This window comes from Schistocerca americana, chromosome 8, assembly GCF_021461395.2.
Source record: "Schistocerca americana isolate TAMUIC-IGC-003095 chromosome 8, iqSchAmer2.1, whole genome shotgun sequence".
Classification (NCBI taxonomy): domain Eukaryota; kingdom Metazoa; phylum Arthropoda; class Insecta; order Orthoptera; family Acrididae; genus Schistocerca; species Schistocerca americana.
The window spans coordinates 133,571,555-133,595,195 of NC_060126.1; the positions used below are offsets into that span (position 1 = coordinate 133,571,555).

At 39.5% G+C, this 23,641-nt stretch overlaps 1 protein-coding gene across 1 annotated transcript in view; it reads left to right on the forward strand.

Moving 5' to 3' along the window:
- Positions 1-23,641, forward strand: part of LOC124545625 — a 409,511-nt gene that overhangs the window by 330,360 nt on the left and 55,510 nt on the right. Inside the window, exon 26 of the mRNA XM_047124572.1 lies at positions 1,963-2,105. Coding sequence (XP_046980528.1) covers positions 1,963-2,105 — 143 coding nt within the window. The remainder of the gene's footprint in view (positions 1-1,962; positions 2,106-23,641) is intronic.

A 23,641-nucleotide genomic window follows, 5' to 3' on the forward strand; every position in this document is an offset into this window, starting at 1 on the left:
GAGGGTGTATACAGCGTGTCAGGGGGACTCGGAAAACATAGTAGTCATTGTTGTAATGTGGAAATGGAGAGATTTATATGATGTTCAAAAGAGCATGATCGTTGGTCGTCTGGCCAAGGATGAAAGAATTTCCAAAATAGCTAAGTTTGTAAATGGTTCGCATGTTGCCACGCTTAAAATATTTCCTACATGGCAAAATGTGAAAATCCAAAATCAGTGCCAAGGCAACTGTGGTCCACCATGGGCTATAGCTGACGGGATGAACGATAGCTGTGGAAAGGTGTACGGGTGAATAGACATACAGCTGTTAAGCAACTGACTGCCCATATGAACAAGGGGCCGCTAACAGTGTCTCCTCCACAAACGGTGCGTAAGATGCTCTGCAGCATGTACCTGCTTCATACACCCTTGCTGGCTGCTGTTCATCGGCAGTGAAGGCTGCAGTTTGCACACCAATACTGCAACTTGATGACCACTGAGTGGTGACAGGTGGCCTTTTCAGATTTTATGCTCCATTGAACAGATGACCATTGTCATGTGTGGCCCTGCAACAATCATCGGAAGGGTTCAGGCCAGAAGAGGGAGCATTATGATCTGGGAAATGTTTTTGTGGCATTCACTTATGTTAGTTGATCATTCTGGAAGGCAAATGGATCAACACAGTTATGCATCTATCCTTGGGGACCATTTCGACCACTTCATGCAGTTTGTTTTTCCTTGGCATGATGACATCTACCATCAGGACAATGCGATGTGTCACACAGCTTGCATTGGACGTGCATGGGTTAAACAGCACCAGGATGAGCTCACCACACTCCCTGGCTACAAAACACCCTGGATTTAAAGTAAATGGAGAACCTGTTTGACTACCTTGATCAGGCTTTTCTTTCCATGGATCCTCAGCTGAAAAACAAAGCACAGCTGGTCATGGCACTGGAGTTAGCATGGCTCTACGTACCTGTCAGTACCTTTCAGACCTCACAGGCTCTGTTCCTGCACATCTCGCAGTGATCCGCACTGCAAAATTATTCCGGCTTTTGACAGGTGACCACATTATGTGACTGGACCACGTATGTGGATAGAAACAAATGGAGAGTGCTTGTAAACCACACACTGCAACTCTATTGGAAAACCAGTGGTGCTGGTGATAGTGGTGGTATTGCTGTATCATCTTCATATTCCCTCCCCCTCCCCTTTCCCCCCTTTTCACTGCCACATTTTTTCAGTCCACTTGCATCTTAGCTCTTTAATTCTATTCTTTTCACTTCTCATTTTCTTCCTTGTAATCCGTCTTAACGTCTTGCTGTGTCATCTCTGTACTGAAGCTGGCATAGTGCTTTCTTTGACCTTCTCCCCCTCTCCTTCCCTCCCCCCCCCCCCTCTCTCTCTCTCTCTCTCTCTCTCTCACACACACACACACACACACACACACACACACACACACACACCTCCATACATCTTGCTCTCTCCTTGTTCTCACAACATATGGATCCGTCTCAACCTTGGGTCCTAATGATGTGGCCCTCCATTATAAGTACCCCAAGATATCCCGCTTTTGTCTTTGGCAAAGAAACTAACAGTTTCGAAAGCAAGGAACAATTATTTCTGCTTTTAAATGTGTGGGTCAGGAGCACATTGCATTTTGACGTCTAAAGATAAGTACTGGTCAGTTGTTCTGTCTCGTTGTAATGTTAAATTACATACAAACATTTAAATGAAATATAATAGGGACAAATTGTTGTCATTTATTTTTCTCAGCAGCCTTTGACTTCTTGCCAAATAATATTGTGCTGTGAATTGTTACTAGCACATCACTTGTTTGAGAGGATGTGAGTGACACTGTTACTTGATAGCATGCACTATGCTGCCAGTCCATAAAGAAATTGTTGTTCTTGTTTTTCTTTAATAAATTCATTCATCCTTCCACTTTAATAATTGTTCTTTCATAATGCTTTTTTATAGGACAAGGAAAAATGTGCATGTTGGCAACAGACAATGGAAGGAGTTGAATATGGCCCAGAAAGTGAGTCACCCAACCATGAGGGTTATTACTACAAGCGACTGTATGAACCACTTGTAACAGGCATCTATGAATGTAATTCACGGTAAGAATATTAACTTTCTTATTTAACAGTGACTCCTATTGTTATCCAGTAATGAATCGGCGGTGGGGGGATCCTCAGTGGCTTACAAAATTAATTTTTTGAATTTGTTGTGTAGAAACTCTGCTGAATTATTGTGAAGAGTCTTCAGATAGATAAAATGGGCCAAATAGAAGCAAACAGACACATAATTTAGTGTGAACATTTATTAGTTTCTGAAATTGACAAATGTGCTAATTGATACTTAATAAAAATTTTATCTACTTTATCTAGGCTAGTGATATGAGTGTTTGTTTCTTTTGCACAGTATAAATGGATATGATGATATTTTTGTCTATTGTTCATAACGATGAAAAGTCCAGGTTGGAGTATCAACAATACAGGGTGATTCAAAAAGAATACCACAACTTTAGGAATTTAAAACTCTGCAACGACAAAAGGCAGAGCTAAGCATGATCTGTCGGCGAATTAAGGGAGCTATAAAGTTTCATTTAGTTGTACATTTGTTCGCCATTTCAGCCAATAAAGTTTTTGGTCCCTTTTTCTTCGAAGGTGCTACTGTAACTGGACTACAGTATCTGGAGATGTTAGAGAATTGGCTGTTCCCTCAGCTCGAACAAGAAGCACAACAATTCATATTTCAGCAGGATGGAGCGCCACCACATTGGCACTTATCTGTCCGTAACTACCTGAACGTCAACTACCCGAGGCGATGGATCGGCCGCCAGGCAGCCCGTGACAGAGCACTTTATCACTGGCCTCCAAGAAGCCCTGATCTTACCCCCTGCGATTTTTTCTTATGGGGGTATGTTAAGGATATGGTGTTTCGGCCACCTCTCCCAGCCACCATTGATGATTTGAAACGAGAAATAACAGCAGCTATCCAAACTGTTACGCCTGATATGCTACAGAGAGTGTGGAACGAGTTGGAGTATCGGGTTGATATTGCTCGTGTGTCTGGAGGGGGCCATATTGAACATCTCTGAACTTGTTTTTGAGTGAAAAAAAACCTTTTTAAATAATCTTTGTAATGATGTATAACAGAAGGTTATATTATGTTTCTTTCATTAAATACACATTTTTAAAATTGTGGTATTCTTTTTGAATCACCCTGTATTGTTAAATATAGTAGAATTATAGGGACAGACAGATCAAGAGAAAAATCACAGCATTATAATGAAAAAGAAACACTCAGAAAGTTAAATCATTTGAATGTCTTCTCCATCTGAAATTAAGAAAATTATACATTCTCTTGAAAATAACAGCTCAACTGATTTTGATGGTGTTTCCAATAGAGTACCAAAGATTTGTTCCCATATAATAAGCCTGGTCTTATCTGAAATATGTAATGTATCATTAACCCAAGGTGTTTTTCCAGAGAGATTGAAATATGCCATTGTTAAACCCCTCTTTAAGAAATATGGTAAGAGAGATGCCAGTGACTACTGACCTTACTTACTGACCTGTTTAGGTGCTGACATCATTTTCCAAAGTTTTTGAGAAGGTGATATATTATAGAATAGTATCTCATCTTAGCAACAGTATTTTGCTCAGAAAATCATAGTTTGGGTTTCAGAAGAGCTGCTCTATTGAGAATGCCACTTACATGTTCACTCACAGAATTTTACAAATATTAAATAATAAAACGGAGCCAGTTGGTATTTTCTGCAACCTATCTAAGCCATTTGACTCTGAATAACAGTATTTTTCTATATGGAAGGTTTGAAGGTTTGTGGGATGACAATATAGCCAACCAATGGATAGTAGATATCTTAATTAAAAGAATGCAGAAAGCTGTAATTAGTAATTCAACCCATATGGTCCAGGAACTCAATTCAGAATGGGAAGAAATTGTGTGGGGTTCCCCAAGGTTCAGTCTTAGATCCACTATTGTTCCTCATATATATTCAAGGGTAAGTCAGAAATTATCCTTGATGTAGCGGTACCTTTTATTGCAGTACAAATAGGACATGTATGTTCACATCTTTTTCAATATATTCCACTTGCTTTTCAACATACTTGGTCCACCGTTGCACAAGCTTCCTGATACCCTCAGAAAAGAAGGTTTTTGGTTGAGCAGCGAGCCACTCGTGCACTGTGTCCTTCACTTCTAGGTCCGAGGTGAATCAGGGGCCCCTTAACGCCAATTTGAATGGACAAAACAATAGGTAGTTGGAAGGTGGCAAGTGGAGGACTACACGGGAGATGAGCCATTACTTCAACCTTGAGTTTCCAGAGTGTTTCAGCAGTGTGGGTAGCGGTATATGCATGATAATTGTCGAGCAACAACACAACACCTTTTGACAGCAGTCCTCAGAATTTGCTTAGAATTGCTGGCTTTAGCATGTCGGTAAGCAACTCAGTGTAATATGCATTGTTCATTGTTGTGCCACTCTCCTGATAATGTTCCAATACTGAGCCTAGTGCATTCCAAAAAGCGGTAAACATCAATTTTCCTGCAGAGGGTTGTGTTTTGAACTTTCTCGCAGCATGATTCTGGGTGTTTCCATTCCATACTCCGCCATTTACTCTCTGGCTCATAATGGTAGATAATGTTTCATCACTAGTGATGATTCTGTCTAAGAAGACATCATGTTTGTTACCACGGCAATCCAAAGTTTTTGGAAGATATCCAAGCACGTTTCTTTGTGCAACACAGTGACTTTTTTGGGATCTATCATACATAAAGAGTGTACATAAAGAAACAGAAGAAATGGTTAACAGTGTTCTTAAAGGCATCAATGTGGTTTTCTGCAAATGGTTTCCCCCTCAATTTTAAAAAGACAGAGCATATTCAGTTCTGTGCATTTAGGGGTGCTACACCAGTCATAATTTTAACACATGATGAGAAAATAGTAAATAGGGTGGAAGCTTCAGAATTCTTTGGTGTGCATATTGAGGATAATTTAAACTGGAAAAATCATGTTTTGGAACTTGTAAAACAACTTAGTTCAGCCGCATATGCACTTGGTAATCATTGTAAATCTCGAGGAGAGACAAATCAGTAAGTTGACGTGGTTTGCATACTTTCATTCAATAATGTTGTATGTAATTATGTTGTGGGGTAACTCATATTTAAGAAAGAAAGTCTTTGTTGCTCAAAAATGTGTAGTAAGAATAATGTGTGATGCTCACCCGCAATCATCTTGTAGACATCTGTTTAATGAGTTGGGCATTCTTAGTACTGCTTCACAGTATATTTATTCCTTTGCGAAATTTATTGCAAATATTCCACTCCATTTAAAAAGGAACAATGATGTATGTAATTACAATACTAGAAGGAAATGTGACGTTCCTCCACATTAAGGTTGTCGTTGGCATAAAAGGAGTACACAATGCTGCAACAAAAAGTTTTGGTCAGTTACCCAGTGATTTAAATGTCTGACAGACAGCAAAGTAAAATTACAAAACAAATAGAAAAAGTTTCTCCTTGAGAACTCCTTTCATTCTTTAGTATTTTGATTATTAGAATGTGTAAAAGATGGTGGGTAGGAAATCTACTTCCAACTGTAAATATTTTTTTTTTTTTTTTTTTAACTTATAAATGTTAATGTTGAGCATATAGCGATATTTACAAATTAATTTACAGTGGAATATAAAATGACTCATTCTACATCATTGCAATTTATTGTGCAGAATTATGCATGAAATATGAAACTAACTAGGTATGAATAGGGTAGACTGCTACTCACTGTAATGCTGACACATTGAGTTGCAGACAGGCACAAAGAAAGACTATTACACATTTAGCGTTGGCCACAGCCTTCTTCAGAAAAGAAAACACACAAACACACACACACACACACACACACACACACACACACACATATGACTGCTATCTCTGGCTTCTGTGGCCAGAATGCAACTGCCACGTTGAACAAAAGCAGCTTTCCTGTGAGGGGCAGAGAAGGAGGAGGGATAGCAGAGTATGGTTGGGTCTAGAGAAGTCAGCACTGTCTGGTGGGGTGTGCATGGGACTAGTGGCGGCAGGACAAGGCTGCCAGATGTAGTGTTGGGAGGCTGTAGGTGGGGGAGGGGTGTGGAAAAGGAGAGGAGCAGGCGAAGGGAAAAAGACTAGTGGGTGCAGAGGCAGAGAGCAGTACACTATGAAGGTGAGGGGACACGAATTGTGAGGAAGTGATAGGACAGAGGGGGTGAAAATTGTTGGGTGGAGGATTTGGGGACAGTCAGTTACCATTGGTTGTGGCTGCAATAATTTCAGGAGTGGAGAATGTGTTGTAAGGACAGCTCCCATCTGTGCAGTTAAGTAAAGCTGGTAGTGGAGGGGAGGATCCAGATGGCCCATGTGGTGAAGCAGCTACTGAACAAGCGCCTTATGTTCAACTGCATGGTGTGCCACAGGGTGGCCCACTTTGCTCTTGGCTACAGATTGGTGGTGGCTGTTCATCCTGGTGGACAGCTGGTTGTTAGTCATATCAATATAAAAAGATGTGCAGTGATTGCAGCAGAGGAGGTATATGAAATGTCTGCTTTCACCGATGGCATAGCCTCTGATGGGGTGGAATGAGGTTGTGATAGGAATGGAGTAGGAAGAGCTGGATTGGTGGATAGGGTCTTCCAGAGGGATATGAGCTCTGCAACAAGGGGTTGGGATTGGGAGTGGCATACAGAATGACTAGAATGTTGTGGAAATTGGATGGGCAATGGAACACCACTTTAGGAGGGGTAGAATGTTCCTCATTTCAGAGCATGATGATATATAACCAAAGCCCTGTTGAGGATGCAGTTCAGTTGTTCCTGTCTAGGGTGGTACTGGATGATGAAGGGGGGCACTCCTCTGTTGTTGGTCCTTGGGAGCAGTGGGAGGATTGGAGTGTGAAGATATGAAACAAGAAATCTGTTTGCAGACTATGTCTTGGGGTATAGTGTTTGTCTGTGAAGGCCTTTGTGAGGCCCTCAGCATACTGGACAAGGGAATTCCTGTCCAGTAGATATGGCATCCCTGGCTGGGCAGGCCATATAGGAGGGATTTTTTGGTGTGGAGAGAATAGCAGCAGTCAAATTTTGACACCAATCTGTCATTTCCATAATACTGTTCATAATGTTGGGCATTGCAGAAAATCTATTCATGTAAGTTAGATGTTAAAAACTATGGCCCCATAGGTAGTATATGTTCTAGAAAATTTAAGTCTTTTTCTTCATATTCTTTTTCCTGGCCTTGTCCCCTATCTTCACCGGATTGGCATATTATTTATTTAATTTGGCAATATTAGTTGTAGAGGGTTTCTGTCACATTGCCACCCCCCCCCCCCCCCCCCCCCCCTCAGAAGGTGACTTTTGTACCTCATTTGTCTGCATCAGTGGTATCTCATATGAAATTGTGATAATGTTTTCTGATTGTTTGTGAATTGTGTAACTGAGATGGGATGTGGATACCAGTCTGGTATTCACCTAGTGGGGATGTGGGAAATTGCCTAAAAACCACATCTAGACTGGCCAGCACTGCAGCCCTCATTGTTAATCTGCCAAGCAGATTCAATCCAGGACCAGTATGCCTTCCTGAATCTCGGAAGTGGCATGCTAATGCGTGTGGCTATCTGGGCAACTTGTTGGTATTTGTTGATTTTATTTAATTCATTAGGTAGACAAAACATCAGTAGACTTAACACTCTGTTGGCCATATTGAAACTAAGTTTTTTGTGTGGGATATGTCCTTGGCATTCTAGTGTAGCCAGCGAGTATCTTTGAAGAGTAGTAGAAGCCCTTTTAGTTGGTCTTAGTTACATACAATCTCTTTATGAATTAATTACATAAATATTTGGTGCCTTTTAGCCTCCAGTGCTTCACATTGAAATACTAAATGTGGTGTAGTTTCATTCACCAAATCCCATAGTTAGCACCTGGGGGAATCTTTCTCCATACCCATTGTGTACAATTGTTTTCTGTAGTTATAATGTCCAGTCAGTAGACCTTCCATGAGTTTAATATGCCTCCTGTTCGAGCCCAGGATTGCATTAACTTCTCTTAAAACATGGTTTCAGCACCATTAGCTTGCCATGTTTTTTGTTTTTGTATCTTAGTCCTCTGTTCTGTGTGCTGCCTCCTGATCCAGCTATGTAGCCTTAAGGTAAACAGATCCTGGCTTCCCGTACTGCAGTGAACGACCGTCGCAGGTAGCAAGAGGAGAACCGCACCAGAAATGACCGCGGAGAAGCCCTCGGACGTTGGCGCGCCAGGTACATATAGTCTGCGCCCACGAGCTCGGCTCCAGTTCACCACCGGCAATGGAGGGTGAAGCTTTGACAATGCCAGCCACCCGTGCTGGCGAAATGTTAGAAAAATCATTAGATGAACGTTGGCCAAAGAACCCGAGACAGAAGCCAATAGGCAGTTTGTTATGTAGTTTTGATTTTCCTTTGACCTAGTGATGGTGGAGACAGGTTCCTGTCCAACAAGTGGAGTTATCGTCCCTGTCTGGCCATCCTATCAACTTGTTCATTACCATTCATTACTGAGTCATCAACATATGCAGGTGAAACCCATTGCAAACTTGGTGTAGTTTAGGGGTCAAGTGTAAAGGTGGTGTAAGACAATGGTGTCATATGTTCAAAAATGGTTGAACTGGTGATGAAGAGAAGAGTGAATGAAGATCTGATTCCTTTGGTTGATGAAAACCTAAGAGAAAACTGGAGAGTCACCATCTCAGAGTGTATTTATTTTTCCACACATTAGTCATACTCTTCTGTGCATAATGATTACCAAAGATTTGGGCTACTGGAAATTTAATGCCAAGTGCTTGCCTAAACTCCTTTCTGAAGAACAAAAGGCTCAGTATATGGCAGTAGCACTGTGCTGTCTTGTGTATTACGATTGATAAGTTGAAGCTTTACTCGACCAGATTCTAACAGGAGATGAGACGTGTGCGGTATGTGAATGCAAAAACAAAACTTCAGTCAAGACAGTATGACTATACTAGTTCACTGGAAAAACTGACAAAGTGTCACCAGAAACCTTGGTGCGAAAAACGTGATTTTCCTGCATGACATCTCCCACCCACATACAGCACAACATACTGCAACAAAACTGCCGAAGTTCAAATGAGAAGTTTTGAATCACTCTCCCTACAGCCGTTACTTGATGCCTATTGACTGTCAACTTCGTCTTCATGCACTTGAAGAATTGGCTTAGCTCAATGAGCTTTGGCAATGATGAAGGCTTGAAAACCAGCATCATAGATTGACTTCAGTTTCAGGTGGCAGAATTCTATGATAGTGGAATTTCAAATCTCGTCAAATGCTGTGACAAAAAGACAGTGTGGCTGGAAGTATGTGGAAAAATAAACTAGAATGTGTACTTTCACAGCCAGCGACCTTGCCGCAGCCGTAACACAGATTTGCGTTGCTTCACCGAAGTTAAGCGCTGTCAGGCTTGGATAGCACTTAGGTGGATGACCGTATGGGTCTGCTGAGTGCTTTTGGCAAGTGGGGTGAATTAGCCATTGTGAGGCCAGTTGAGGAGCTACTTGGCTGAGAAGTAGCAGCTCCAGTCATGAAAACTGACAACAACCGGATTAGCTGAGGATGATACTGTGATCGGTTGAACATTGCACCTTCTGAGGCCTGTTCGGACACTGTTTAGCTTATGTTAGTGTACTTTCACAGTATATAAAACAAATTCTGTAATTTATATCTAAAAACAAAGATGATGTGACTTACCAAACGAAAGCACTGCCACGTCGATAGACACACAAACATACACACAAAATTCAAGCTTTCGCAACCAACGGTTGCTTCGTTGGGAAAGAGGGAAGGAGAGGGAAAGACGAAAGGATGTGGGTTTTAAGGGAGAGGGTAAGGAGTCATTCCAATCCCGGGAGCGGAAAGACTTACCTTAGGGGGAAAAAAGGACATGTATCCACTCGCGCGCGCGCGCGCGCGCACACACACACACACACACACACACACACACACACACACACACACACACACACACACACACACACACACACATCCATCTGCACATACACAGACACAGACACAAGCAAATTCTGTAATTTCATTGACATTAAAAAAAGCAAAAGAAAAGAAAGAAAGAAAGGTAAATGGATTTACTTTATGAATAGACCTCGTATTAAGTATGTTATTAAATGTGGAACACAGTTGTTATCTGATGTATAATGAGGCAGAGGTGGAGCTGTGCGTCCAGAGAATCTATATTTAAAGAAAATTCTAATTAGCTTACTATTTAACATTTTGCCGTATGCCTTTCATTGCAGTGGGATTAGTTAAAAAAATACTTAAGAAAAACTTCTTTGGTTTATTCTGGCATACAGATGTTGACAGCTGTAGTACAGAAAAGCCTCCTGCTGTGTGGTGCACTACTGCATTTATAAATATTTTGTATGGATTGTTGTTAATTCTCGAGAGACGAATTTCAGTGCAGAATAAAACAGAGTATAGAGAGAAAAAAACACTGAAATCAATGTCTACAATAACATGTTATCATAGCAGATGGTAATCAGAGGTACCAAATAAAATTTCCTATTGTTTTGGATGGGGACTTCAGAATTGTAACCAGCAGTTAGCAGCAGAGTAGTACTGCCAGTGCTGTTCATAATAATAATGCCCCATTACATTAATAATCTTGTTACATTAATAAATCAGAAGTATGTAGAAATTCAAGTAATGCTAAATGGCAGACAATAAAAATTGATTCTGGCTTCCACATAGCAAATGTTTGAAAAAAAAAAAAAAAAAGAATAAGGAAGTACTGACAGTAAACTGTATTTGATAGCTTGAAGTGAGAATATTATACCACAGTGTATTTTAGTTCCTGAATAGGGACTGACACACCTTGTAATATGTAGCAGCCATTGTTGTGATATAAAAATATTTTCTAGAGACTGTATCCAGACAGTTTCTTCTTACAAATTTGGTATTATCTTTCCCTGTAGCTAAATGTAAGAGTTCATTTTGATGTATTTTGCTGTATTTTTCTGTCAGCTATTTTGTGCAATTTAGTTAATACAAGGGAAACAGAAACAAGCACCCAACTATTAAATTAAGTAGACTCTTAATTTCTGTTTTATGTATAGAATAAAATTGAATTTGTTGATGCATCCTACACGTGTAGATTTTTTTTTCAGTTATTAAATATTAATATAATACAAGTACAGGGATAAATATTTCTCAGTTCTTTCATGTACATGACCTGTGTTTCTTTGTTACAGCATGTGATATGGCAGTTTGCAATTGATGATAATGAGACATGTTATGCAGATACCAGATACTGTATGATATTCTAAGCTGGAAGATACACCTCATCCCACCACATGCTAGTGATCAGCAATTGCAGAGTATTAATGACATTAGGTTTCTCTTTCTAGTGAACTTAGCCATTTAATATGTTAATGGGTGGGTCTTTTCTTAGATATGAATTTTGTATCCCGCTTGGAAGGCGGCGCATGGGTAGGAGCAGGAGCAGGAAAAATACGTTGGTACTGCAGTGAGTAAAAATGGTTTACTGGTGCAAGAAAGAATACATAACTTTGTACAGATGTGAAGTCTTAGACCCATCGTATGTAGAGCAAAGCTGAAGTGAAGTTTCCTGGCTGGCTGCATCTGATGAAAATGAGCAGAATCTGTAGCGGAGCTCGTAGAGCTGCACAGCACCAGTTAGAGGGCACTGTCGTTGGTGTCTCGTGGTAGTGCCAACCTTTGAAACTATGCCATGGCATCGTTGCTATCGATACCACAATGAATGAAGCTCTACTGTTGGGTATTGGATGCACTGAACCCAGCCAGCTGTAAATCATGCCAAACAGACCAGTATCATTTGGTTGCAGCTACTGTATAGAAGCACATTAGAGACACACTAGCAGCATTGGTCTCTTACATGTGATTGTGCAAGGGATGCTATGGAAAATAAAACAATATTTTTACTTATAAGAGAAGTGTATGACCTCAAACACTCAGAACCTCACAAAAATGTACTTGGAATATGCCGTGTTTACTGGAGTACAAGACGACCCTCCCCTGTTTTTTGAGAGGCTCCTTGAGAATATTATATTTCTTAACACATACTGACTAATCAAAATTACAAACTTTTATTCATGTATGTCTATCATAAAGTTAACATTACACCTATTATAAATTGATACCATTTATTGTTTACACTTTGATAATACAAGAATGAATGAAATAAACAAAAAGAAATTTTATCTTCATTGCATTTTTGGTTTACTTATCCTGTTGTCTGTGGTATCACTGTTTTTAGACATCACTGTCGTCATCTTAACAGGACAGCTGTGAATCTCTGTTGTCACACATATTTGGCTGTTTCTTCCGAATATGTTGTGATTTCTGAGGTTGTGGATACTGTGGGACCTGAGAACATAGCTGTTTTTTTGTGAACACACAGTGGATTTCGCTTCTATCCTGATGTGAGAATGTTTCAATGACCCTTGTTTCGGAACATGTTGTCTGCCTGCCACTCTCTCATTGGCTGTGTAGAACCAGCAGCTGACAAACCCCCAATCATTCCCGCCATACCTCACAGTGAGTGTTGACAACATTGCTGCACGAAACACATAAGTACACCACTGGCTCCCACCTAGACTTTTAGCGTGTCCTGCAAAAATGTATGTTATTGTTGAGTGTTTGTCCGATTTTAAAATCAGTTCGATTCTGAGTGCAAACGGATTCAGACAAACTGCAGTTGAAGCGTGGTAGATGTTTATAGAAAGCCTAAGTATGTAGAATACATTCACATGGTTGGCTGCACGATGAAATTTCTGCCTGCCCAACACTCCCCTCCCCACACTCATCTTAGTTCTCAGCCATGCTGGGTGCTGTTCCCCTACCAACTTTCAGTATAGCTATGCTTGACTGACTGTAAAGCATGGACAGCAATATCTTCTAGGCTTCAGGTCATATGAGCAACAACACCTAGTATGTAAATAAAAGATAGCAATCACTTTCAGTCCCATTCCGTAATTTTCGCTTGTCCCATGATCTAGTGACATCTGTTCATACTATCTCCGCAACGGGTCTGGTTGCTGTAATTTATTCGGACAATGACAGTTACCCTGTTTAAAATGATTTATTTCATTTGTTAAACATTTCATTCAGAGTTAATTTTCCTTTTTGTTTCATCTGAATGTCATCATTGTGTTCTAAATCTGATTACAAAGACTTTCGCTGGTATTCTGATGCGTGTACATCGATCAAATTTCTCATTTGCAACCCTCTTGGTAAACCATAATGAAATAAAATATTGACCTAGGCTCAGAATCAAGTAATGGCTTTTGAAAGATGTTGTTGTTGTTGTGGTTGTTGTGGTCTTCAGTCCTGAGACTAGTTTGATGCAGCTCTCCATGCTACTCTATCCTGTGCAAGCGTCTTCATCTCCCAGTACCTACTGCAACCTACATCGTTCTGAATCTGCGTGGTGTATTCATCTCTTGATCTCCCTCTATGGTTTGTACCCTCCACGCTACCCTCCAATACTAAATTGGTGATCCCTTGATGCCTCAGAACATGTCCTACCAACCAATCCCTTCTTCTAGTCAAGTTGTGCCACAAACTCCTCTTCTCCCCTATTCTGTTCAGTACCCCCTCATTAGTTATGTGATCTACCCATCTAGTCTTCAGCATTCTTCTGTAGCACCACGTTTCGAAAGCTTCTATTATCTTCTTGTCCAAACTATTTATTGTCCATGTTTCACTTCCATACATGGTACGCTCTATACAAATACTTTCAGAAATGACTTCCTGACACTTAAATCTATACTCGATGTTAACAAATTTCTCTTCTTCAGAAACACTTTCCTTGCCATTGCCAGTCTACATTTTATATCCTCTCTACTTCAACCATCATTAGTTATTTTGCTCCCCAAATAGCAAAACTCTTTTACTACTTGAAGTGTCTCATTTCCTAATCTAATTCCCTCAGGATCACCCGACTTAATTCGGCTACATTCCATTACTCTCGTTTTGCTTTTGTTGATGTTCATCTTATACCCTCCTTTCAAGTCACTATCCATTCCGTTCAACTGCTCTTCCAAGTCCTTTGCTGTTTCTGACAGGATTACAATGTCATCGGTGAATCTCAAAGTTTTTATTTCTTCTCCATGGATTTTAATGCCTACTCCTAACATTTCTTTTGTTTCCTTCACTGCATGCTCAATATACAGACTGAATAACATCGGGGAGAGGCTACGACCCTGTCTCACTCCCTTCCCAACCACTGCTTCCCTTCCATGCCCCTCGACTCATAACTGCCATCTGGTTTCTGTACAAATTGTAAGTAGCCTTTCCCTTCCTGCATCTTGCCCTTGCTTCCTTTGGAATTTGAGAGTATTCCAGTCAACATTGTCAAAAGCTTTCTCTAAGTCTACAAATTTTAGAAACATAGGTTTTCCTTTCCTTAATCTAGCTTCTAAGATAAGTCGTAGGGTCAGTATTGCCTCACGTGTTCCAATATGTCTACAGAATCCAAACTGATCTTCCCCGAGGTCGGCTTCTACTAGTTTTTCCATTCGTCTGTAAAGAATTCGCGTTAGTATTTTGCAGCCGTGACTTATTAAACTGATAGTTCGGTAATTTTCACATCTGTCAACACCTGCCTTCTTTGGGAATGGATTTATTATATTCTTCTTGAAGTCTGAGGGTATTTCGCCTGTCTCATACATCTTGCTCAGCAGATGGTAGAGTTTTGTCAGGACTGGCTATCCCAAGGCTGTCAGTAGTTGTAATGGAATGTTGTCTACTCCTGGGGCCTTGTTTCGACTCAGCTCTTTCAGTACTCTGTCAAACTCTTCACGCAGTATCATATCTCCCATTTCAACCTCATCTACATTCCCTTCCATTTCCATAACATTGTCCTCAAGTACATCGCCCTTGTATAGACCCTGTATATACTCCTTCCACCTTTCTGCTTTCCCTTCTTTGCTTAGAACTGGGTTTCCATCTGAGCTCTTGATATTCATACAAGTGATTATCTGTTCTCCAAAGGTCTCCTTAATTTTCCTGTAGGCAGTATCTATCTTACCCCTAGTGAGATAAGCCTCTACATCCTTACATTTGTCCTCTAGCCATCCTTGTTTAGCCATTTTGCACTTCCTGTCGATCTCATTTTTGAGACGTTTGCGTTCCTTTTTGCCTCCTTCATTTACTGCATTTATATATTTTCTCCTTTCATGTATTAAATTCAATATATCTTCTGTTACCCAAGGATTTCTACTAGCCCTCGTCTTTTTACCTACTTGATCCTCTGCTGCCTTCACTACTTCATCCCTCAAAGCTACCCATTCTTCTTCTACTGTATTTCTTTACCCCATTCCTGTCAATTGTTCCCTTATGCTCTCCATGAAACTCTGTACAAACTCTGGTTTAGTCAGTTTATCCAGGTCCCATCTCCTTAAATTCCCACCTTTTTGCAGTTTCTTCAGTTTTAGTCTACAGTTCATAACCAATAGATTATGGTCAGAGTCCACATCTGCCCCTGGAAATGCCTTACAATTTAAAACCTGGTTCCTAAATCTCTGTCTTACCATTATATAATCTATCTGATACTTTCTAGTATTTCCAGGATTCTTCCATGTGTACAACCTTCTTTCATTATTCTTGAACCAAGTGTTAGCTATGATTAAGTTGTGCTCTGTGCAAAATTCTACCAAGCGGCTTCCCCTTTCATTTCTTACACCCAATCCATATTCACCTACTATGTTTTCTTCTCTCCCCTTTCCTACTACCGAATTCCAGTCACCCATGACTATTAAATTTTCGTCTCCCTTCACTATCTGAATAATTTCTTTTATTTCATCATACATTTCTTCAATTTCTTCATCATCTACAGAGCTAGTTGTCATATAAATTTGTACTACTGTAGTAGGCGTGGGCTTCGTGTATATCCTGGCCACAATAATGCGTTCACTATGCTGTTTGTAGTAGCTTACGCACACTCCTATTTTTTTATTCATTATTAAATCTACTCCTGCATTACCCCTATTTGATTTTGTATTTATAATCCTGTATTCAACTGACCAAAAGTCTTGTTCCTCTTGCCACCATACTTCACTAATTCCCACTATATCTAAATTTAACCTATCCATTTCCCTTTTTAAATTTTCTAGCCTACCTGCCCGATTAAGGGATCTGACATTCCACGCTCCGTTCTGTAGAACACCAGTTTTCTTTCTCCTGATAACGACATCCTCTTGAGTAGTCCCGGCCCGGAGATCCGAATGGGGGACTGTTTTACCTCCGGAATATTTTACCGAAGAGGATGCCATCATCATTTAACCTTACAGTAAATGCCCTTGGGAAAAATTAGAGCTGTAGTTTCTTCTTGCTTTCAGCCATTCGCAGTAACAGCACAGCAAGGCCGTTTTGGTTAGTGTTACAAGGCCAGATCAGTCAATCATCCAGACTATTGCCCCTGCAACTACTGAAAAGGCTGCTGCCCCTCTTCAGGAACCACACATTTGTCTGGCCTCTCAACAGATACCCCTCCGTTGTGGTTGCACCTACGGTATGGCTATGTGTATCGCTCGCTGAGGCACGCAAGCCTCCCCACCAACAATAACGTTCATGGTTCATTTGGTGTGTGTGTGGGGGGGGGGGGGGGGGGGCTTGAAAGATAAGATATTCATAATTGAATGTTACCTTTGCTTAAAAAGCAGCGTAAATGTATATGTACGATATCTGTACGTATGTTAGAATTTTTAGTACAAATCTGTTCCAATACAACAAAAGTTTGGAAGTTGACAGAATTCAATGTTTTTTCCTCCTGTTTCACAGATTTGTCAATTTTCAAGCAGAGCATTAAATTGTTGTAGAGGTCAGTTCATAGTCTCTTGCATATCCCTTCCACTAGTGCCATGAGTCAAATGTCACTTGATTGTTTGACCAAGGCCAGTGATGTATCGAGTGGTTCGGTGTGTAAGGAAATCTCGAGCCTGGTCAAGAGAAAGTGTTGTGTTACCCTTTGGGATTGTTCAAAATAAATTTGTATGAAACCTCAATAGCCAAAGCTTCATCTATAGATGTAAGACAAGCCCTATATTAATGTATTAAGCATTGTAAAAACATTGATCTCAGAAGGGAATATAAGACAGCCCATATTTTTCAAATGACAAATTGGGGAAAAACATTGTCTTATCATCATAGGGTAAATACAGTAAATTGCTCATATCATAAATGGTTATATAAGCCATTCACATTCAAAATGCATCTTTTGATTGCTGGCTCTATTTGTTGGTGGTGCATTGTGCCTGCACTAACAAGTGCTCTAATTGTACGAATAGTGTAGCTGCAGTAGGAGGTCATCTTTTGGGGTTTTAGTTTGTGGGTTACAGTGTAAAGAGTGTACATTGGTGTCGTGATGCAAATTAGTTTCACAAATGTTGCCAAACTGTTAGCAGCAAAGCTGCGACTTGCAGAATATGGAAATGTAATCAGAGTAAGGGATATGGAGTTTTTGAATATCTTATTTAGGATAAAAAGTAACAATTACAATGGAGATGACACAGAACTGCAAGAAAATGCGCTAGACGGGTATAGTTATTTTGGACAGGAAGACACCCTATCTGAAGTTGTCTCATCCAGAAGTACAAGACTTGGCTATCTTCAGCTGTCACTGAGTGTGAACCATCTTCACCCAAAATGCTGAGGGCCAGTATATTGCAAGACATTGATGACGTGCAGGAAAAAAAATACAAAGACTATTACAGTTGTAGCTTCAACTCCTGTAGCAAACTTCCAAAGTGCTGTAAGTGCATATGAAGTAAATCAAATTACAAGGTTATTAGATTATGTGACTAGGAGAAGGTGAGATCGAGCTTACTTCAAGGGAAATGGACTGTTGCAATTAAAAACTTGAAAGGAGTATGTAAATTCACAATTTGATAGGGCTAGACCTTATGGATCTCCTGTTCACTGGTGGCATATGTAAGTGTCAAAGTGGTTGACCTGGACAATTTCAGAACTGTGATTACTTTCATCAACAAACTTAATACTGAATACAGCATTTCTCCCAACCATATTCCTACATTTGCCACATACACATATAAGGACCTACAAGATCATCATATTATTCATCAGAAGTCTCAAGGGTGTGTGGAGGATGTGAAGAAATATGTAACAGAGTGGAGTGTGACACAGAAAATGTTTGGAACAGTGACCAATGTCAATTCAGTTATGAAATGTCTTCATTGTGAACACTCTCTTATAGAGGAGAGAACAATACAGTTGGTGTGTTGCAGTCTGTACACACACCTGTACAGTTGATGGGATTTTACAGTGAGGGGTGCATTAATTAACAAGCTCTATAACTAGTTTAGAGGTTCACAAAGCACTTTTGACCCAAATGTTTCAAAGAAGCACATAAGTATGGAGGCAAGTAAAGTGTAAACACAATGAAGAAACATATGAGAATTTTTCTAAGTACAGTCCTTAGTGAAATGCATACAACAATGCGCAGAGCCTGTTGCTGAGTGATCTTGAGCAGGCCATAAAGATGTGTGTCCTCTATCACATGAAAGTTTTTCACACAAGGATATTACACTCAAGATATTGCTACAAAGACAGCAAAATATTGCCAAAATCTTGATGTGTACTTCTTTGGCAATAAAAGCCCTACACAAGAAGCATAATTAATTTATAGTTGAGTTAACCTAAGTTAATCCCTGACAGTTGCAGTGGGCTGGGTGTGGCAGCTTCTCGCACATACGTCAGGCAATAATGTAACACAATTTTGTAAATGACTCTATGGCTACGCCTCAGTGTTTTCGCTCCTCTATAGGTGGATGCTATTTTCACCTTCGGCAGTTGCGTATCACGACTGAAAGCCAGCAACAGTCAACCTTCTGCATCAAAGTGCAAGCCTACGTTACAGTATGTTTGCCAAATGGTGGAGTCTTGCATTAGCATACCAATATTGTTATTTGAAAATGTAATTAGTGTGGTGTTTGATGTTAGTCTGTTTGAATGCAGAAGTGATGTTAATGTGAGGATATTGCTTTTGTTCAGTTACACTTTGATTTAACCACTTTATTGAAAGCCCACACGTGCACTTTGAAGACCAAATAGCTGTGCAGCACTGTCAAGTCTGTAGGAAAAGTTTCCCGTTTAGATAAAATAATTATTTTATTTTAAGTATAGGGAAATATAGCAATAACTCACACTCAAGTTTGTGAGGGATTGTTCACAAGGAATCAAAGAATAATGAACAATGCACTTCAGACAAGTGTTTATCATACAAGGTTGTTAGGGATGCAAAATATCTACAGTGGTTCAATAGCCACATGCAGAAATTACTGTGATAAAATAAAGAGCTTCATCAGATATTTAAAGAAAGCCAAACCTTGTCAAAATTCATTTACCTTCTGCTCTATCAACAAGCAGAAGGTGAATGAATCATAGTCATCTGCCAAGTAGCTTGTTAATCATAATGGCATGAAAACAGAGGATAACAAAGAAAAGAATAAAATAATTACTTCTGCCTTCCAAAGCTGATTATGTAAAGGTTGTACTATGACTCCTCCTTTATAGCAGTCCCAGTGTTGCACATTAGATTCGTCCTATCCGTATTTTCTTATGATCTCTGTTGGTTATGGTTTTGCCACAACTGTAAGGTTGAAACTTGGGTTGTAATTGCACCAAATTCCTTGGCTTGATGATGCTTTTCGTGTAAACTCTAAATGGTCATAAATCAGGCTGTCTTACCAGCTGGATTATAAGCTAACGAAACAATACTGGCAGACTTATACAATGTTAGTGCCAATAGGACATCGATAAAAGTGCATTGTTATGCAGTAAAATGCCTTGTTGCCAGTTTCAGCTTCAGACACTAGTTCCATTGTTACATATGTGCTTAATGTTTGCACAGCAATTTTTTGTAAAAAGACAAGGTAGTAGATGGTATAAGCTGCACTGTCACTTATCAGGGGTGAAATTTGGATAAAAAGTGTAAGCCCCACCCTAACTTATCAAAGGTGAAATTTGGAGAAAAAGTGTGTCATATATTTGGGTCAGCATGATACATGAGGAAGAGAAAGATACCAAAGATCGAGTCCTGAGGTACACCTTGCACTACTGTTTCACTGGTGGATAGAAAGCTTATAATTTTTTCATGTAATTTGCATCTCAATTCAGTGCATTGTTTACAATTCAAGAGGCATGTTGCTATAAGATGCATGGATGGTGTCCCTATACGATATGACTTCAGTTTTTGTAGAAGTAAGCTATGGTTTGCTGTGTCAGATGCTTTTGTCAGATCTAGAAATATAGCTGCATTTGTGTCCTCTGCTGCAACACGAAGTGCACTTCATGGAAGAACTTTGTAACTGCTGTGGTCTTGCATAGCTCTTTTCTAAAGCAATGCTGAGAATCTATAAGCAGTTTGTGTTTTCATGAAAAAGGAACTTAGCTGGGGTGGGATAATAATTTCGAATATCTTACTAAAGGTGGGAATTAGTACTTCCCATTTTGTGCACTACTTTCACAATACTCATTCTGAGTACAGTTGGATACATGTTTTCTCTAATGCTGCAATTAATCAGATAGGTAAGAGACTTTTAGATTTCTTTTAAGCACTCCTTAGTAATTGCACTGGATATGCCATCCCATCCAGATGAATTTTTTTTCTTTAGTATGCATATTACCTTGTCAACTTCATGCTCATACACTTTCATAAATTCAAAATTGGTACATTCAGTTAGGTGGCTTAGAGTCATATGGTGTGCGTCTGTAGTGTGGATTGAATAGTCAGTGGGAGTAGTGAAATAGTTATTAAAATATTGCATATAGTATTTTGGTTTTTTACTGTATTACCATCCTGACTTAATGCTGAATGGTTCCATGTTCACCATTTGAGACCTTTACAGGATTTGTCAATTAACTCCTAGGAAGCTTTAGTTTTATCATCAGAGTGCTGTATTCCTTTGCTGTTACTCTGCTTCCAGAAGTCAGCAATTTCAGTTTAATAGTTTTCTTTGCCCTATTGTATTTCTATTAAAAACCCGTAGTGTAGCTTTATACAGTAGGTTTAGATCATATATACTCTGCCTGAGCCCAATCAGACTTGGTGGGATCTGCAGTCGTAGATTACCTCCATTTTAGCAGTGCTTAACTACCTTTCGAGTTTCTCTGACAAGGCAGCAATAGTTATAATGTTGCAATAGAGTTGTTATCAGTCCCTTTCACCTGGAACATAGATCCAATTTCTCCTGTGCTAGTTTGTCTTTAAAGGCACTAACATCTGATAATTTCTGCAGAACAGTCTTTGTTCTTTTTGGCACAGCTGAATTTATGTACTCTGTCACCTACAAAAGTGGTCAGAGTAATGAAAATCTAGGCTACTTTAATTTACCTGTAATATTTCTATTGTTTAAAACATAATATATTCTAGTAGAATAAGTGTCCATTACTTTAGTATCTGAGCTTGCCATATTTACAACATTATGCTAACTTAATACATCAGTGAGCTTAAAATTTATTGTACTATTAGAATTTGCATCTGTGCTAAAGTGACCAATTACAGAAAGATCTTTAGAACCAGTCTAGCCAGCTATCCTACTAAGCCTATCCATAAAGTACGTTACATCTGTGTTTGGTGGGTGATAAGATAACTCAATCACTTTATGCTTAGCTAATTTGAAATTGTTCATGTGGAGCACACCATCATATCATTTTTACCAGACATACTGTGGTGTGGTGTTCAAGAAGAGGTTTTTTTTAGCTACTATACATTTACTAACATAAATTTCTGCACTGCCACCAGTATTATTCCTGCAATAGCTATTTGCTAACAAGTAACCGTCTATTCTACGAAGTTCTTCACCAATTGATTTGAAATTTTGATACAATAGTGCATTCAAATATGTGATCGTTTTTATACACGCTGGTCAGAAACAGTCTGAAAACCTTGTAAGGGTGTTGCAGAGTAGGTTGTGCTGATAAATAATTGTTAATAAGTAATTAAATGTGTTACACCATTTGAGCTCATTAGCATCGAAGTTAGCCAGTCAGACCATTGTGTGCACATATTCAAGCATACCGTCAGATGCAATTAGTGTCAGTTGTTCTCATAGCGTAGGTGATAGTGCTTGAGATGGCTCAGCCTTTGTTCAGGTTCACTCCTTGCTACCATCCCACATCCAATTTTTGTATCACTCTCTTCTTTGGTTCTAGGAAACCAAACAAAGAAAGCTGCTGCAATTTGTGGGTGAAACGGCCTGATTGGTTAACTTCAGTGTTAATCAACTCGAAAACTGTGCAGTTTATTGAATTTTTTTCTCAACAATAATTTCTCAGCACAGACTACTCCGCAACAGCCTTACAGATGTTTCATACTTTTTCAGACTATCCTGTATACCTACTGAAGTGCAGAAAAAGTTATCAACTGATTTACTTCATATTTTTTTCATGATACTCTAATGAACTTTGGAATGGACATTGGCTATATATTTTTAATATATGCAGTATATAAATATATATGTAACATATAAAGGGGAAACATTTTGACCAAAAAACTTGAAAAGTTCTTGACCAATTCACTTCAAATTTTTATGGGACTCGCTTACAAACATTCATAGGGACATATACTGCATACTTTTTTTAAACTACAAGTACAGTTTTTCTGTTAAAACCGACTGTAAGAAAGAAAATGCTGTACTTTACTCTGCCATGGATATGTGTATTTTAACTATCATAGTAAGGCATTTAAGTCATAAGAAAAATTGTTTCTCCCATACATATTCTTTCTTGTTACATGTATTTTTGAACAAAAATTGTATATCCTACGCAACACTGTGCTGTTTTGTTTTCTACCTCGCAGTCTGTTTTCACAGAAGACAAAAAAGTTGTTTGAGGGTTGTTCAAGAAGTATCAGAGTTCTATGTATAAAAGCAGTCTTTATTCAGGTACAGTTGTTTGACACTAGTTCCCTTCAAAGTAGCCCCCTTCAGTTTCTGTGTGCGTCTCTGAATGCTGCCACTGCTGGAAGCATCGTTGGAAAGCCTCATTTGCTGTGGTGTGCAGCTATGGTCTGCATAATGTCTTGTCTGTTCTGAAATCTAGCCCCATTCAAACAAAGTCTTTTTCAGTTTAGGGAAAAGCCAGAAGTCACTCGGTGCTAGGTCAGGGGGATAGAGAGCTGATAAACCACAACTGTGTTGTGTTTGGCCAAAAAATCGTGAATTAATTGAGAATGATGAGCAGGTTTGTTATCGTGGCAGAGGTGCCAATTGCTTGCTACCCACAAGTCCAGGCATTTGCATTGCACTGCTTCACAAAGGCAATGCAGAGCCTCTTGGTAGTACTCCTTATTGACATTAATACCTTCTGGGATGTACTTGTGATGGACTACACCATTGGAGTAAAAAATAATGGTCAACATTACTTTCACATTACTGTGGACTTGCCTTGCATTTTTGGGTCTCTAGGATGTGGATGCTTTCATTGTGGTGACAGAACTTTGTTTCTGGGTCATACCTGTTCGAGGACTCATCACCAGTGATCACTGTGTTAAGAATGTTGGGGTTACTGTTTGTAGTATCAAGGTCTTGTGTGATTTCC